This window comes from Salmo salar, chromosome 11, assembly GCF_965601325.2.
Source record: "Salmo salar chromosome 11, fSalSal1, whole genome shotgun sequence".
Classification (NCBI taxonomy): Eukaryota; Metazoa; Chordata; class Actinopteri; order Salmoniformes; family Salmonidae; genus Salmo; species Salmo salar.
In genome coordinates, this window is record NC_138301.1 from 63,630,974 (window position 1) to 63,653,328 (window position 22,355).

The 22,355-nt window shown below is 58.0% G+C and overlaps 1 protein-coding gene across 1 annotated transcript in view; it reads right to left on the reverse strand.

Moving 5' to 3' along the window:
* LOC106594058 (puratrophin-1) overlaps positions 1-22,355 on the reverse strand; it is a 315,209-nt gene that overhangs the window by 25,837 nt on the left and 267,017 nt on the right. The window contains exon 12 of the mRNA XM_045689763.2: positions 17,672-18,754. Coding sequence (XP_045545719.2) covers positions 17,702-18,754 — 1,053 coding nt within the window. The 3' untranslated portion in view covers positions 17,672-17,701. The remainder of the gene's footprint in view (positions 1-17,671; positions 18,755-22,355) is intronic.

Here is a 22,355-nt window from a genome sequence, read left to right on the forward strand (position 1 = left end):
AACCACCACAACCACCACGACCACCTAACCACCACAACCACCACGACCACCTAACCACCACGACCACCTAACCACCACGACCACCACAACCATCTAACCACCACGACCACCAAACCACCACGACCACCTAACCACCACGACCACCTAAACACCACGACCACCTAACCACCACGACCACCTAACCACCACGACCACCTAACCACCACGACCACCACGACCACCTAACCACCACGACCACCTAACCACCACGACCACCTAACCACCACGACCACCACGACCACCACGACCACCTAACCACCACGACCACCTAACCACACCACGACCACTTGACCACCACGACCACCTAACCACCACGACCACCACAACCATCTAACCACCAGGACCACCTAACCACCACGACCACCTGACCACCACGACCACCTAACCACCACGACCACCATCACCACCTAACCACCACGACCACCTAACCACCACGACCACCACGACCACCTAACCACCACCTAACCACCACGACCACCTAACCACCACGACCACCACGACCACCTAACCACCACGACCACCACGTCCACCTAACCACCACGACCACCTAACCACCACGACCACCACGACCACCTAACCACCACGACCACCTAACCACCACGTCCACCTAACCACCACGACCACCTAACCACCTAACCACCACGACCACATAACCACTACTACCATCACGACCACCTAACCACCACGACCACCTAACCACCACGACCACCTGACCACCACGACCACCTAACCACCACGACCACCTAACCACCACAACCACCTAACCACCATGACCACCACGACCACCACAACCATCTAACAACCACGACCACCTAACCACCACGACCACCTGACCACCACGACCACCATGACCACCTAACCACCACGACCACCTGACCACCTAACCACCACAACCACCTAACCACACCACGACCACCTAACCACCTAACCACCACGACCACCTAACCACCACGACCACCACGACCACCTAACCACCACGACCACCTAACCACCACGACCACCTAACCACCACGACCACCTAACCACCACGACCACCTGACCACCACGACCACCTAACCACCACGACCACCTGACCACCACGACTACCTAAACACCACGACCACCTGACCACCACGACCACCTAACCACCACGACCACCACAACCATCTAACCACCACGACCACCTGACCACCACGACCACCACGACCACCTAACCACCACGACCACCACAACCATCTAACCACCACGACCAGCTAACCACCACGACCACCTAACCACCACGACCAACTAACCACCACGACCACCTGACCACCACGACCACCTAACCACCTAACCACCTAACCACCACGACCACCAAACCACCAGGACCACCACGACCACCTAACCACCACGACCACCTAACCACCACGACCACCACGACCACCTCGACCACCACGACCACCACGACCACCTAACCACCACCTCGACCAACACGACCACCTAACCACCACGACCACCTAACAACCACGACCACCACCTCCACCTAACCACCACGACCACCTAACCACCGCGACCACCACGACCACCTAACCACCATGACCACCTGACCACCACGACCACCTAACCACCACGACCACCTGACCACCACGACCACCTAACCACCACGACCACCTAACCCTCATGACCACCTAACCACCACAACCACCTAACCACCACGACCACCTAACCACCACGACCACCACGACCACCTAACCACCACGACCACCACGACCACCTAACCACCACGTCCACCTAACCACCACGACCACCACGACCACCTAACCACCACGACCACCTAACCACCACGACCACCTAACCACCTAACCACCACGACCACATAACCACTACTACCATCACGACCACCTAACCACCACGACCACCTAACCACCACGACCACCTGACCACCACGACCACCTGACCACCACGACCACCTAACCACCACGACCACCTAACCACCACGACCACCACGACCATCACAACCATCTAACCGCCACGACCACCTAACCACCACGACCACCTGACCACCACGACCACCATGACCACCTAACCACCACGACCACCTGACCACCACGACCACCACGACCACCTAACCACCACGACCACCTAACCACCACGACCACCACGGCCACCTAACCACCACGACCACCACAACCATCTAACCACCACGACCACCATGACCACCTAACCATCACGACCACCTAACCACCATGACCACCACGACCACCTAACCACCACCTGACCACCACGACCACCTAACCACCACGACCTCCACGGCCACCTAACCACCACCTAACCACCACGACCACCTAACCACCACGACCACCTAACCACCTAACCACCACCTAACCACCACGACCACCTAACCACCACGACCACCTAACCACCTAACCACCACGACCACCACGACCACCTAACCACCACGACCACCACGACCACCTAACCACCACGACCACCTAACCACCACAACCACCACGACCACCTAACCACCACGAACACCACAACCATCTAACCACCACGACCACCAAACCACCACGATCATCACGACCACCTAACCACCACGACCACCTAACCACCACGACCACCTGACCACCACGACCACCTGACCACCACGACCACCTAACCACCACGACCACCTAACCACCACGACCACCACGACCACCACAACCATCTAACCACGACCACCTAACCACCACGACCACCTGACCACCACGACCACCATGACCACCTAACCACCACGACCACCTGACCACCTGACCACCATGACCACCTAACCACCACGACCACCTAACCACCACGACCACCACGGCCACCTAACCACCACGACCACCACAACCATCTAACCACCACGACCACCATGACCACCTAACCATCACGACCACCTAACCACCATGACCACCTGACCACCACGACCACCTAACCACCACCTGACCACCACGACCACCTAACCACCACGACCACCACGGCCACCTAACCACCACCTAACCACCACGACCACCTAACCACCACGACCACCTAACCACCTAACCACCACCTAACCACCACGACCACCTAACCACCACGACCACCTAACCACCTAACCACCACGACCACCACGACCACCTAACCACCACGACCACCACGACCACCTAACCACCACGACCACCTAACCACCACAACCACCACTACCACCTAACCACCACGACCACCACAACCATCTAACCACCACGACCACCAAACCACCACGACCACCTAACCACCACGACCACCTAACCACCACGACAAACCACGACCACCTAACCACCACGACCACCTAACCACCACGACCACCACGACCACCTAACCACCACGACCACCTAACCACCACGACCACCTAACCACCTAACCACCACGACTACATAACCACTACTACCATCACGACCACCTAACCACCACGACCACCTAACCACCACGACCACCTAACCACCACGACCATCTGACCACCACGACCACCTAACCACCACGACCACCTAACCACCACAACCACCTAACCACCACGACCACCACGGCCACCTAACCACCACGACCACCACAACCACCTAACCACCACGTCCACCTAACCACCACGACCACCTAACCACCACGACCACCTAACCACCTAACCACCACGACCACATAACCACTACTACCACCACGACCACCTGACCACCACGACCACCATGACCACCTAACCACCACGACCACCTGACCACCACGACCACCTAACCACCACGACCACCACGACCACCACGACCACCACAACCATCTAACCACCACGACCACCATGACCACCTAACCATCACGACCACCTAACCACCATGACCACCTGACCACCACGACCACCTAACCACCACCTGACCACCACGACCACCTAACCACCACGACCACCACGGCCACCTAACCACCACCTAACCACCACGACCACCTAACCACCACGACCACCTAACCACCACCACGACCACCTAACCATCACGACCACCACGACCACCTAACCACCACGACCACCTAACCACCACGACCACCTAACCACCACCACGACCACCTAACCATCACGATCACCTAACCATCACGACCACCTAACCACCACGACCACCTAACCACCACGACCACCATGACCACCACGACCACCTAACCACCACGACCACCACAACCACCTAACCACCACGACCACCTAACCACCACGACCACCTAACCACCACCTAACCATCACGACCACCTAACCACCACGACCACCTAACCACCACGACCACCTAACCACCACGACCACCATGACCCCCACGACCACCTAACCACCACGACCACCACAACCATCTAACCACCATGACCACCTAACCACCACGACCACCTAACCACCACGACCACCTAACCACCACGACCACCACGACTACCACGACCACCTAACCACCACGACCACCACGTCCACCTAACCACCACGACCACCTAACCACCACGACCACCACGACCACCTAACCACCACGACCACCTAACCACCACGACCACCTAACCACCACGACCACCACGACCACCTAACCACCACGACCACCACTTCCACCTAACCACCACGACCACCTAACCACCACGACCACCACGACCACCTAACCACCACGACCACCTGACCACCACGACCACCTGACCACCACGACCACCTAACCACCACGACCACCTAACCACCACGACCACCACGACCACCTGACCACCACGACCACCTAACCACCACGACCACCTAACCACCATGACCACCTAACCACCACGACCACCACGACCACCTAACCACCACGACCACCTAACCACCACGACCACCTAACCACCACGACCACCACAACCATCTAACCACCACGACCACCTAACCACCACGTCCACCTAACCATCACGACCACCTAACCACCACGACCACCTAACCACCACGACCACCATGACCACCACGACCACCTAACCACCACGACCACCTAACCACCACGACCACCTAACCACCACGACCACCACGACCACCTCGACCACCATGACCACCACCACCACGACCACCACGACCACCTAACCACCACCACCGCCACAACCACCTTGACCACCATGACCACCACGACCACCTAACCACCACCTCGACCACCTAACCACACGACCACCACAACCATCTAACCACCATGACCACCTAACCACCACGACCACCACGACCACCTAACCATCACGACCACCTAACCACCATGACCACCTAACCACCACCTCGACCACCACGACCACCTAACCACCACGACCACCACGTCCACCTAACCAACACGACCACCTAACATCCACGACCACCATGACCACCTAACCACCACGACAACCTAACCACCACGACCACCTGACCACCACGACCACCTAACCACCACGACCACCTAACCACCACGACCACCTAACCACCACGACCACCTAACCACCACGACCACCTGACCACCACGACCACCTAACCACCACGACCACCTAACCACCACCACGACCACCTAACCATCACGATCACCTAACCACCACGACCACCTAACCACCACGACCACCTAACCACCACGACCACCTAACAAACCACGACCACCACGACCACCTAACCACCACGACCACCACAACCACCTAACCACCACGACCACCACGACCACCTAACCACCACGACCACCTAACAAACCACGACCACCACGACCACCTAACCACCACGACCACCACGACCACCTAACCACCACGACCACCACGACCACCTAACCACCACAACCACCACGACCACCTAACCACCACAACCACCACGACCACCTAACCACCACGACCACCTAACCACCACGACCACCACAACCATCTAACCACCACGACCACCTAACCACCACGTCCACCTAACCATCACGACCACCTAACCAACACGACCACCTAACCACCACGACCACCTAACCACCACGACCACCATGACCACCACGACCACCTAACCACCACGACCACCTAACCACCACGACCACCTAACCACCACGACCACCACGACCACCTCGACCACCATGACCACCACCACCACGACCACCACGACCACCTAACCACCACCACCACCACAACCACCTTGACCACCATGACCACCACGACCACCTAACCACCACCTCGACCACCTAACCACACGACCACCACAACCATCTAACCACCATGACCACCTAACCACCACGACCACCACGACCACCTAACCATCACGACCACCTAACCACCATGACCACCTAACCACCACCTCGACCACCACGACCACCTAACCACCACGACCACCACGTCCACCTAACCAACACGACCACCTAACATCCACGACCACCACGACCACCTAACCACCACGACAACCTAACCACCACGACCACCTGACCACCACGACCACCTAACCACCACGACCACCTAACCACCACGACCACCTAACCACCACGACCACCTAACCACCACGACCACCTGACCACCACGACCACCTAACCACCACGACCACCTAACCACCACGACCACCACGACCACCTAACCACCACGACCACCTGACCACCACGACCACCTAACCACCACGACCACCTAACCACCACGACCACCACGACCACCTAACCACCATGACCACCTAACCACCACGACCACCTAACCACCACCACGACCACCTAACCATCACGACCACCACGACCACCTAACCACCACGACCACCTAACCACCACGACCACCTAACCACCACCACGACCACCTAACCATCACGATCACCTAACCACCACGACCACCTAACCACCACGACCACCTAACCACCACGACCACCTAACAAACCACGACCACCACGACCACCTAACCACCACGACCACCACGACCACCTAACCACCACGACCACCACGACCACCTAACCACCACAACCACCACGACCACCTAACCACCACAACCACCACGACCACCTAACCACCACGACCACCTAACCACCACGACCACCACAACCATCTAACCACCACGACCACCAAACCACCACGACCACCTAACCACCACGACCACCTAAACACCACGACCACCTAACCACCACGACCACCTAACCACCACGACCACCTAACCACCACGACCACCACGACCACCTAACCACCACGACCACCTAACCACCACGACCACCTAACTACCACGACCACCACGACCACCACGACCACCTAACCACCACGACCACCTAACCACACCACGACCACTTGACCACCACGACCACCTAACCACCACGACCACCACAACCATCTAACCACCAGGACCACCTAACCACCACGACCACCTGACCACCACGACCACCTAACCACCACGACCACCATCACCACCTAACCACCACGACCACCTAACCACCACGACCACCACGACCACCTAACCACCACCTAACCACCACGACCACCTAACCACCACGACCACCACGACCACCTAACCACCACGACCACCACGTCCACCTAACCACCACGACCACCTAACCACCACGACCACCACGACCACCTAACCACCACGACCACCTAACCACCACGACCACCTGACCACCATGACCACCTAACCACCACGACCACCTGACCACCACGACCACCTAAACACCACGACCACCTAACCACCATGACCACCTGACCACCACGACCACCTAACCACCACGACCACCTAACCACCACGACCACCACAACCATCTAACCACCATGACCACCTAACCACCACGACCACCTAACCACCACGACCACCTAACCACCACGACCACCACGACTACCATGACCACCTAACCACCACGACCACCACGTCCACCTAACCACCACGACCACCTAACCACCACGACCACCACGACCACCTAACCACCACGACCACCTAACCACCACGACCACCTAACCACCACGACCACCACGACCACCTAACCACCACGACCACCACTTCCACCTAACCACCACGACCACCTAACCACCACGACCACCACGACCACCTAACCACCACGACCACCTGACCACCACGACCACCTGACCACCACGACCACCTAACCACCACGACCACCTAACCACCACGACCACCACGACCACCTAACCACCACGACCACCTAACCACCACGACCACCTAACCACCACGACCACCACGACCACCTAACCACCACGACCACCACTTCCACCTAACCACCACGACCACCTAACCACCACGACCACCACGACCACCTAACCACCACGACCACCTGACCACCACGACCACCTGACCACCACGACCACCTAACCACCACGACCACCTAACCACCACGACCACCACGACCACCTGACCACCACGACCACCTAACCACCACGACCACCTAACCACCATGACCACCTAACCACCACGACCACCTAACCACCACGACCACCTAACCACCACGACCACCTAACCACCACGACCACCTAACCACCACGACCACCACAACCATCTAACCACCACGACCACCTAACCACCACGTCCACCTAACCATCACGACCACCTAACCACCACGACCACCTAACCACCACGACCACCTAACCACCACGACCACCATGACCACCACGACCACCTAACCACCACGACCACCTAACCACCACGACCACCTAACCACCACGACCACCACGACCACCTCGACCACCATGACCACCACCACCACGACCACCACGACCACCTAACCACCACCACCACCACAACCACCTTGACCACCATGACCACCACGACCACCTAACCACCACCTCGACCACCTAACCACACGACCACCACAACCATCTAACCACCATGACCACCTAACCACCACGACCACCACGACCACCTGACCACCACGACCACCTAACCACCACGACCACCTAACCACCATGACCACCTAACCACCACGACCACCTAACCACCACGACCACCTAACCACCACGACCACCTAACCACCACGACCACCTAACCACCACGACCACCACAACCATCTAACCACCACGACCACCTAACCACCACGTCCACCTAACCATCACGACCACCTAACCACCACGACCACCTAACCACCACGACCACCTAACCACCACGACCACCATGACCACCACGACCACCTAACCACCACGACCACCTAACCACCACGACCACCTAACCACCACGACCACCACGACCACCTCGACCACCATGACCACCACCACCACGACCACCACGACCACCTAACCACCACCACCACCACAACCACCTTGACCACCATGACCACCACGACCACCTAACCACCACCTCGACCACCTAACCACACGACCACCACAACCATCTAACCACCATGACCACCTAACCACCACGACCACCACGACCACCTAACCATCACGACCACCTAACCACCATGACCACCTAACCACCACCTCGACCACCACGACCACCTAACCACCACGACCACCACGTCCACCTAACCAATACGACCACCTAACATCCACGACCACCACGACCACCTAACCACCACGACAACCTAACCACCACGACCACCTGACCACCACGACCACCTAACCACCACGACCACCTAACCACCACGACCACCTAACCACCACGACCACCGAACCACCACGACCACCTAACCACCACGACCACCTGACCACCACGACCACCTAACCACCACGACCACCTAACCACCACGACCACCACGACCACCTAACCACCACGACCACCTGACCACCACGACCACCTAACCACCACGACCACCTAACCACCACGACCACCACGACCACCTAACCACCACGACCACCTAACAACCACGACCACCTAACCACCACCACGACCACCTAACCATCACGACCACCACGACCACCTAACCACCACGACCACCTAACCACCACCACGACCACCTAACCATCACGATCACCTAACCACCACGACCACCTAACCACCACGACCACCTAACCACCACGACCACCTAACAAACCACGACCACCACGACCACCTAACCACCACGACCACCACGACCTCCTAACCACCACGACCACCACGACCACCTAACCACCACAACCACCACGACCACCTAACCACCACAACCACCACGACCACCTAACCACCACGACCACCTAACCACCACGACCACCACAACCATCTAACCACCACGACCACCAAACCACCACGACCACCTAACCACCACGACCACCTAAACACCACGACCACCTAACCACCACGACCACCTAACCACCACGACCACCTAACCACCACGACCACCACGACCACCTAACCACCACGACCACCTAACCACCACGACCACCTAACCACCACGACCACCACGACCACCTAACCACCACGACCACCTAACCACACCACGACCACTTGACCACCACGACCACCTAACCACCACGACCACCACAACCATCTAACCACCAGGACCACCTAACCACCAGGACCACCTGACCACCTAACCACCACGACCACCTAACCACCACGACCACCACGACCACCACGACCACCTAACCACCACCTAACCACCACGACCACCTAACCACCACGACCACCACGACCACCTAACCACCACGACCACCACGTCCACCTAACCACCACGACCACCTAACCACCACGACCACCACGACCACCTAACCACCACGACCACCTAACCACCACGACCACCTGACCACCACGACCACCTAACCACCACGACCACCTGACCACCACGACCACCTAAACACCACGACCACCTAACCACCATGACCACCTGACCACCACGACCACCTAACCACCACGACCACCTAACCACCACGACCACCACAACCATCTAACCACCATGACCACCTAACCACCACGACCACCTAACCACCACGACCACCTAACCACCACGACCACCTAACCACCACGACCACCACGACTACCACGACCACCTAACCACCACGACCACCACGTCCACCTAACCACCACGACCACCTAACCACCACGACCACCACGACCACCTAACCACCACGACCACCTAACCACCACGACCACCTAACCACCACGACCACCTAACCACCACGACCACCTGACCACCACGACCACCTAACCACCCACGACCACCTAACCACCACGACCACCTAACCACCACGACCACCTAACCACCACGACCACCACGACCACCTAACCACCACGACCACCACAACCATCTAACCACCACGACCACCACGACCACCTAACCATCACGACCACCTAACCACCACGACCACCTAACCACCACGGCCACCACGACCACCACGACCACCACGACCAGCTAACCACCACGACCACCTAACCACCACGACCACCTGACCACCACGACCACCTAACCACCTAACCACCACAACCATCTAACCACCACAACCACCTAACCACCATGACCACCAAGACCACCTGACCACCACAACCACCTAACCACCACGACCACCTAACCACCACGACCACCTAACCACCACGACCACCTAACCACCACGACCACCTAACCACCAGGACCACCTAACCACCTAACCACCATGACCACCTAACCACCACGACCACCACAACCATCTAACCACCACGACCACCTAACCACCATGACCACCAAGACCACCTGACCACCACAACCACCTAACCACCACGACCACCACAACCATCTAACCACCACGACCACCTAACCACCATGACTACCAAGACCACCTAACCACCACGACCACCTAACCACCACAACCACCTAACCACCATGACCACCAAGACCACCTGACCACCACAACCACCTAACCACCACGACCACCACAACCATCTAACCACCACGACCACCTAACCACCATGACCACCAAGACCACCTAACCACCACGGCCACCTAACCACCACAACCACCTAACCACCACGACCACCTAACCACCACGACCACCACGACCACCTAACCACCACGACCACCTAACCACCACGACCACCTGACCACCATGACCACCTAACCACCACGACCACCTGACCACCACGACCACCTAAACACCACGACCACCTAACCACCATGACCACCTGACCACCACGACCACCTAACCACCACGACCACCTAACCACCACGACCACCACAACCATCTAACCACCATGACCACCTAACCACCACGACCACCTAACCACCACGACCACCTAACCACCACGACCACCACGACTACCATGACCACCTAACCACCACGACCACCACGTCCACCTAACCACCACGACCACCTAACCACCACGACCACCACGACCACCTAACCACCACGACCACCTAACCACCACGACCACCTAACCACCACGACCACCACGACCACCTAACCACCACGACCACCACTTCCACCTAACCACCACGACCACCTAACCACCACGACCACCACGACCACCTAACCACCACGACCACCTGACCACCACGACCACCTGACCACCACGACCACCTAACCACCACGACCACCTAACCACCACGACCACCACGACCACCTAACCACCACGACCACCTAACCACCACGACCACCTAACCACCACGACCACCACGACCACCTAACCACCACGACCACCACTTCCACCTAACCACCACGACCACCTAACCACCACGACCACCACGACCACCTAACCACCACGACCACCTGACCACCACGACCACCTGACCACCACGACCACCTAACCACCACGACCACCTAACCACCACGACCACCACGACCACCTGACCACCACGACCACCTAACCACCACGACCACCTAACCACCATGACCACCTAACCACCACGACCACCTAACCACCACGACCACCTAACCACCACGACCACCTAACCACCACGACCACCTAACCACCACGACCACCACAACCATCTAACCACCACGACCACCTAACCACCACGTCCACCTAACCATCACGACCACCTAACCACCACGACCACCTAACCACCACGACCACCTAACCACCACGACCACCATGACCACCACGACCACCTAACCACCACGACCACCTAACCACCACGACCACCTAACCACCACGACCACCACGACCACCTCGACCACCATGACCACCACCACCACGACCACCACGACCACCTAACCACCACCACCACCACAACCACCTTGACCACCATGACCACCACGACCACCTAACCACCACCTCGACCACCTAACCACACGACCACCACAACCATCTAACCACCATGACCACCTAACCACCACGACCACCACGACCACCTAACCATCACGACCACCTAACCACCATGACCACCTAACCACCACCTCGACCACCACGACCACCTAACCACCACGACCACCACGTCCACCTAACCAATACGACCACCTAACATCCACGACCACCACGACCACCTAACCACCACGACAACCTAACCACCACGACCACCTGACCACCACGACCACCTAACCACCACGACCACCTAACCACCACGACCACCTAACCACCACGACCACCGAACCACCACGACCACCTAACCACCACGACCACCTGACCACCACGACCACCTAACCACCACGACCACCTAACCACCACGACCACCACGACCACCTAACCACCACGACCACCTGACCACCACGACCACCTAACCACCACGACCACCTAACCACCACGACCACCACGACCACCTAACCACCACGACCACCTAACAACCACGACCACCTAACCACCACCACGACCACCTAACCATCACGACCACCACGACCACCTAACCACCACGACCACCTAACCACCACCACGACCACCTAACCATCACGATCACCTAACCACCACGACCACCTAACCACCACGACCACCTAACCACCACGACCACCTAACAAACCACGACCACCACGACCACCTAACCACCACGACCACCACGACCTCCTAACCACCACGACCACCACGACCACCTAACCACCACAACCACCACGACCACCTAACCACCACAACCACCACGACCACCTAACCACCACGACCACCTAACCACCACGACCACCACAACCATCTAACCACCACGACCACCAAACCACCACGACCACCTAACCACCACGACCACCTAAACACCACGACCACCTAACCACCACGACCACCTAACCACCACGACCACCTAACCACCACGACCACCACGACCACCTAACCACCACGACCACCTAACCACCACGACCACCTAACCACCACGACCACCACGACCACCTAACCACCACGACCACCTAACCACACCACGACCACTTGACCACCACGACCACCTAACCACCACGACCACCACAACCATCTAACCACCAGGACCACCTAACCACCAGGACCACCTGACCACCTAACCACCACGACCACCTAACCACCACGACCACCACGACCACCACGACCACCTAACCACCACCTAACCACCACGACCACCTAACCACCACGACCACCACGACCACCTAACCACCACGACCACCACGTCCACCTAACCACCACGACCACCTAACCACCACGACCACCACGACCACCTAACCACCACGACCACCTAACCACCACGACCACCTGACCACCACGACCACCTAACCACCACGACCACCTGACCACCACGACCACCTAAACACCACGACCACCTAACCACCATGACCACCTGACCACCACGACCACCTAACCACCACGACCACCTAACCACCACGACCACCACAACCATCTAACCACCATGACCACCTAACCACCACGACCACCTAACCACCACGACCACCTAACCACCACGACCACCTAACCACCACGACCACCACGACTACCACGACCACCTAACCACCACGACCACCACGTCCACCTAACCACCACGACCACCTAACCACCACGACCACCACGACCACCTAACCACCACGACCACCTAACCACCACGACCACCTAACCACCACGACCACCACAACCATCTAACCACCATGACCACCTAACCACCACGACCACCTAACCACCACGACCACCTAACCACCACGACCACCTAACCACCACGACCACCACGACTACCACGACCACCTAACCACCACGACCACCACGTCCACCTAACCACCACGACCACCTAACCACCACGACCACCACGACCACCTAACCACCACGACCACCTAACCACCACGACCACCTGACCACCACGACCACCTAACCACCACGACCACCTAACCACCACGACCACCTAACCACCACGACCACCTAACCACCACGACCACCACGACCACCTAACCACCACGACCACCACAACCATCTAACCACCACGACCACCACGACCACCTAACCATCACGACCACCTAACCACCACGACCACCTAACCACCACGGCCACCACGACCACCACGACCACCACGACCAGCTAACCACCACGACCACCTAACCACCACGACCACCTGACCACCACGACCACCTAACCACCTAACCACCACAACCATCTAACCACCACAACCACCTAACCACCATGACCACCAAGACCACCTGACCACCACAACCACCTAACCACCACGACCACCTAACCACCACGACCACCTAACCACCACGACCACCTAACCACCACGACCACCTAACCACCAGGACCACCTAACCACCTAACCACCATGACCACCTAACCACCACGACCACCACAACCATCTAACCACCACGACCACCTAACCACCATGACCACCAAGACCACCTGACCACCACAACCACCTAACCACCACGACCACCACAACCATCTAACCACCACGACCACCTAACCACCATGACTACCAAGACCACCTAACCACCACGACCACCTAACCACCACAACCACCTAACCACCATGACCACCAAGACCACCTGACCACCACAACCACCTAACCACCACGACCACCACAACCATCTAACCACCACGACCACCTAACCACCATGACCACCAAGACCACCTAACCACCACGGCCACCTAACCACCACAACCACCTAACCACCACGACCACCTAACCACCACGACCACCACGACTACCACGACCACCTAACCACCACGACCACCTAACCACCATGACCACCTAACCAACACGACCACCTAACCACCACGACCACCTAACCACCATGACCACCTAACCACCACGACCACCTAACCACCACGACCACCTAACCACCACGACCACCTAACCACCACGACCACCATGACCACCTGACCACCACGACCACCTAACCACCTAACCACCACGACCACCTAACCACCACGACCACCTAACCACCACGACCACCTAACCACCACGACCACCACGACCACCTGACCACCACGACCACCTAACCACCACGACCACCTAACCACCACGACCACCTAACCACCACGACCACCACGACCACCACCACCACCTATCCACCACGACCACCACGACCACCTAACCACCACCTAACCACCACGACCACCTAACCACCACGACCACCTGACCCCCACGACCACCACGACCACCTAACCACCACGACCACCTAACCACCACGACCACCTAACCACCACGACCACCACAACAATGTAACCACCACGACCACCTAACCACCACGACCACCTAACCACCACGACCACCACGACCACCTAACCACCACGACCACCTAACCACCACAACCACCACGACCACCTAACCACCACGACCACCTAACCACCACGACCACCACGACCACCTAACCACCACGACCACCACAACCACCACGACCACCTAACCACCACGACCACCACGACCACCTAACCACCACGACCACCTAACCACCACGACCACCTGACCACCACGACCACCTGACCACCACGACCACCTAACCACCACGACCACCTAACCACCACGACCACCACGACCACCTAACCACCACGACCATCTAACCACCACGACCACCTAACCACCACGACCACCTAACCACCACGACCACCACGACCACCTAACCACCACGACCACCTAACCACCTAACCACCACGACCACCTAACCACCACGACCACCACGACCACCTAACCACCACGACCACCACCACCACCTATCCACCACGACCATCTCTCAGCTTCTCCTCCCGCCCCCCCCTCCCCCCTCTCTCCCTCCAGAGTATCAGTTCAGGGGGTTCTGTACCACTCTGTGTGGGGTTGGGGTCTCTCCCTCCCTCTCTCCCCCCCTCCCTCCCCCCCTTGGGGTCTGTGAACAGTGTGACAGGTTCTCTGGTGACAGCCTCTCGGCATCAGGCCCAGCCTTCATACGACCACACACACAGCCTTTTACACACACACTTCCCACCAGGATGCTAAGGAGACTAAACACGAGGTGTGTAGCCGAGGAGAGAAGGGCTTAACAACAGGATCTGGGGGAGCTGGACACACACTGTAAAATCAACGTTAGTTCCTCATTCTGGAGCTCTCTCTCTCTCCCTCCCTCTCTCTCTCTCCCTCCCTCCCTCTCCCTCCCTCTCTCTCTCTCTCCCTCCCTCCATCTCTCCCTCCCTCTCTCTCCCCCTCCCTCTCTCTCTCCCTCCCTCTCTCTCTCTCTCTCTCTCCCTCCCTCTCTCTCTCTCTCTCTCTCCCTCCCTCCATCTCTCCCTCCCTCTCTCTCCCCCTCCCTCTCTCTCTCCCTCCCTCTCTCCCTCTCTCCCTCCCTCCCTCCCTCTCTCTCTCCCTCTCCCTCCCTCCCTCTCTCTCCCTCTCCCTCTCTCCCTCCCTCCCTCTCCCTCCCTCGCTCTCTCTCTCTCTCTCTCTCTCTCTCTCTCTCACAAACACACACAGGGCAGAGATGGACTGGGAAACAGTAGAGTAGTGGTAGCTAGACTAAAACCCATCTGTCTGTCTGTGTGTGTGTGTGTGTGTGTGTGTGTGTGTGTGTGTGTGTGGTAGCTTGACTAGACAGGTACCCACCTGCCCTTGGCGCGGGTCTCTGCTACAGGACTACTGGTAGTGCTGGTGGGGGGGGGTCCTTCGTGCCTCTCCTGCTGCCCAGCCAGGAGGCGTCATTCTGGGGGAGTAGGGTCGCTCAGCCACCTCCCTACTACTGACCTCCAGGCCTTTAATAAACACCCCAGTGTTCCCACGCCGCACCGGCTCGCTCAGCGTACGCTGACAGGTCCCGTAGCGGAAGGAGTCAGGGACGGCAGGGACGGGGGCCTGGCAGTCGAAGCTCTGGGTCTTTCGGAGCGGCGGTCGGCGAGCAGGGTTCGGGACGGAGCTTGGCTCCAGGGGGGTCAGGGAGGGGGAGAAGGAGCAAGAGGAGCTGCGGCCCTGCGCTTCAATACGGGCCCCGTGGGACGACTCCTCGGAGGAAGTGCTACGGGTGAGGCGCTGGGTGGAGAGGGGGGTGTAGGGGGTGTCTTGGGGGGTGAGGGGGGTGTCTTGGGGGGTGTGTTGGGGGGTGTCTTGGGGGGTGAGGGGGAGCCTGTGCACCAGACTGTAGGGAGAGGAGGTTAGGGGTGTCTTGGCTCCTGCTGTCTCCTGTCTGAGGCTGCAGACCGACTGAGCTGAGGCAGAGCTGGAGGAGAGCCTCTCTCTGACCCCCCACACGCCACTAAAGGCCTTTCTACAGGCGTATGACACACTGCTGCTCCTCTTCTGTCCCACGCCACTGTTAACGTCAGAGAAACGTCTGGGGGTGGCATCCCCTGCCCCGCCGTCCTTCCCTGTACCCGTTGTTGTACCCGACCCGGGCGACTCTCCCGTGGGCAGGGCTCGCCTCGTCCTCAGAGCGGCCTCCAGCTTCTTCTCAAACACCTGCTTGGTCTCCTGGCACTTGGACCAGGCGAACTTCCACTGTTTGAGGCCCTGCTCGCTCTTCATCTCCCCGGCCAGCTCCTTCATCTCCTGGAAGCGGAGGTCGGGGATCGGGGGGTGCTGCCGGCGGTACCCCTCCAGACAGCTGATCACCCCCTGGCTCTTGTCGGGCACCGTGCAGTCCTCCATGCTGATGCTGGCCAGGTGACGCATCCCTTCCAACGCCCACTCATACGCCTGGAGAGAGAGAGGAGAGGAGGGAGGAGGGAGGGAGGGAGAGGAGAGGAGAGGAGAGGAGAGGAGAGGAGAGGAGAGGAGAGGAGAGGAGAGGAGAGGAGAGGAGAGGAGAGGAGAGGAGAGGAGAGGAGAGGAGAGGAGAGGAGAGGAGAGGAGAGGAGAGGAGAGAGAGGAGAGAGGAGAGAGAGGAGAGAGAGGAGAGGAGAAGAGATGAGAGAGGAGAGCGAGAAGGAGAGAGGAGAGAGAAGGAGAGAGGAAAGAGGAGAGGAGAGAGAAGGAGAGAAGAGAGAAGGAGAGAGAAGGAGAGAGGAAAGAGGAGAGGAGAGAGAGGAGAGAGAAGGAGAGAGAAGGCGAGAGGAGAGAGAAGGAGAGAGGAGGAGAGAGAAGGAGAGAAGGAGAGGAGAGAGGAGAGAGTTAATCAGTAGTTATCTTGAATGTTCCAAACTGATATGCCTGGAGAGAGAAGGAACAACAAGCCGGTCTTCTGCTACATTTCACATGTTGGTCATTTAGCAGACACTCATATCCAGATCATTACAGTCAGTGTGTTAAACTAAGGTGGTAGGAAGACAGAGGGAGAGAACAGAGAGAACGACAGAGAGAGAGAGACACAGAAGGAGAGAGAGAGAGACAAGGAAAGTGAGAGAAACAGGAGGAGAGAGAGAGAGACAGAATGAGAGAGAGAGACAGAAGGAGAGAGCGAGAGAGATACATAAGGAGAGAGAGAGACAGAAGGAGAGAGACAGAGAGACAGAAGGAGAGAGACAGAGAGACAGAGACAGTGAGACAGAAGGAGAGAGAGAGATGGAAGGAGAGAGAGATAAGGAGAGAGAGAGAGAGACAGAAGGAGAGAGAGAGAGAGAGAGACAGAAGGAGAGAGAGAGAGAGGCAGAAGGAGAGATACATAAAGTGAGAGAGAGAGAGATAATCCACAGGCAAAGACTACCGGCGCGATAGTTAACCTAGAAGAACCATCTGGGAGGAGGCCCGTACTAGTCACCTCAACAGGCCCGTACTAGTCACCTCAACAGGCCCGTACTAGTCACCTCAACAGGCCTCAGGCCCGTACTAGTCACCTCAACAGGCCCGTACTAGTCACCTCAACAGGCCTCAGGCCCGTACTAGTCACCTCAACAGGCCCGTACTAGTCACCTCAACAGGCCTCAGGCCCGTACTAATCACCTCAACAGGCCTCAGGCCCGTACTAGTCACCTCGAGAGGCCTCAGGCCCGTACTAGTCACCTCAACAGGCCTCAGGCCCGTACTAGTCACCTCAACAGGCCTCAGGCCCATACTAGTCACCTCAACAGGCCCGTACTAGTCACCTCAACAGGCCCGTACTAGTCCCTTCAACAGGCCCGTACTAGTCACCTCAACAGGCCTCAGGCCCGTACTAGTCACCTCAACAGGCCCGTACTAGTCACCTCAACAGGCCCGTACTAGTCACCTCAACAGGCCCGTACTAGTCACCTCAACAGGCCTCAGGCCCGTACTAGTCACCTCAACAGGCCTCAGGCCCGTACTAGTCACCTCAACAGGCCCGTACTAGTCCCTTCAACAGGCCTCAGGCCCGTACTAGTCACCTCAACAGGCCTCAGGCCCGTACTAGTCACCTCAACAGGCCTCAGGCCCGTACTAGTCACCTCAACAGGCCTCAGGCCCGTACTAGTCACCTCAACAGGCCCGTACTAGTCACCTCAACAGGCCTCAGGCCGAACTAGTCACCTCAACAGGCCCGTACTAGTCACCTCAACAGGCCTCAGGCCCGTACTAGTCACCTCGACAGGCCTCAGGCCCGTACTAGTCACCTCAACAGGCCTCTGGCCCGTACTAGTCACCTCAACAGGCCTCTGGCCCGTACTAGTCACCTCAACAGGCCCGTACTAGTCACCTCAACAGGCCCGTACTAGTCACCTCAACAGGCCCGTACTAGTCACCTCAGGGTGAGGATGGTGGACAGAGAGAGACTGAAAGCCTCTCAGGGTGAGGATGGTGGACAGAGAGACTGAAAGACTCCTCTCAGGGTGAGGATGGTGGACAGAGAGAGACTGAAAGACTCTCAGGGTGAGGATGGTGGACAGAGAGAGACTGAAAGACTCTCAGGGTGAGGATGGTGGACAGAGAGAGACTGAAAGACTCTTCTCAGGGTGAGGATGGTGGACAGAGAGACTGAAAGACTCCTCTCAGGGTGAGGATGGTGGACAGAGAGAGACTGAAAGACTCCTCTCAGGGTGAGGATGGTGGCCAGAGAGACACTGAAAGACTCCTCTCAGGGTGAGGATGGTGGACAGAGAGAGACTGAAAGACTCCTCTCAGGGTGAGGATGGTGGACAGAGAGAGACTGAAAGACTCCTCTCAGGGTGAGGATGGTGGCCAGAGAGACACTGAAAGACTCCTCTCAGGGTGAGGATGGTGGACAGAGAGAGACTGAAAGACTCCTCTCAGGGTGAGGATGGTAGACAGAGAGACACTGAAAGACTCCTCTCAGGGTGAGGATGGTGGACAGAGAGAGACTGAAAGACTCCTCTCAGGGTGAGGATGGTGGACAGAGAGACACTGAAAGACTCCTCTCAGGGTGAGGATGGTGGACAGAGAGAGACTGAGACTCTCAGGGTGAGGATGGTGGACAGAGAGAGACTGAAAGACTCTCAGGGTGAGGATGGTGGACAGAGAGAGACTGAAAGACTCTCAGGGTGAGGATGGTGGACAGAGAGACTGAAAGACTCCTCTCAGGGTGAGGATGGTGGACAGAGAGAGACTGAGACTCTCAGGGTGAGGATGGTGGACAGAGAGAGACTGAAAGACTCTCAGGGTGAGGATGGTGGACAGAGAGAGACTGAAAGACTCTCAGGGTGAGGATGGTGGACAGAGAGACTGAAAGACTCCTCTCAGGGTGAGGATGGTGGACAGAGAGAGACTGAAAGACTATCAGGGTGAGGATGGTGGACAGAGAGAGACTGAAAGACTCCTCTCAGGGTGAGGTTTGTGGACAGAGAGAGACTGAAAGACTCCTCTCAGGGTGAGGATGGTGGACAGAGAGAGACTGAAAGACTCTCAGGGTGAGGATGGTGGACAGAGAGAGACTGAAAGACTCTTCTCAGGGTGAGGATGGTGGACAGAGAGAGACGTATGAAGAGGTGGGGTCAGGACAGAAGCCCTCTCTGCTCTGACCAGTCAAGACCCCTATCCATACTACAGCAACACACACACACACACACACACATACACCTCCTTAATGAGCTCTAACAAGCTGTCTAATCTCTGTAACGCTGATGAGAAAGACATGCTCAGTCTTACCAAATTAACACCTCTATCTAATACGTTAACCCATCTCATTTAACCAACCAGAATCCATCTCATTTAACCGACCAGAATCCATCTCATTTAACCGACCAGAATCCATCTCATTTAACGGACCAGAATCCATCTCATTTAACGGACCAGAATCCATCTCATTTAACCGACCGGAATCCATCTCATTTAACCGACCAGAATCCATCTCTCAGTATCATCACCAACAGGTCATGTTGAGACTTCATGAAGACCAACAGAAGAATGTCTATATCCTGTCTGAATGACCAGACCAGGACATGTTGAGACT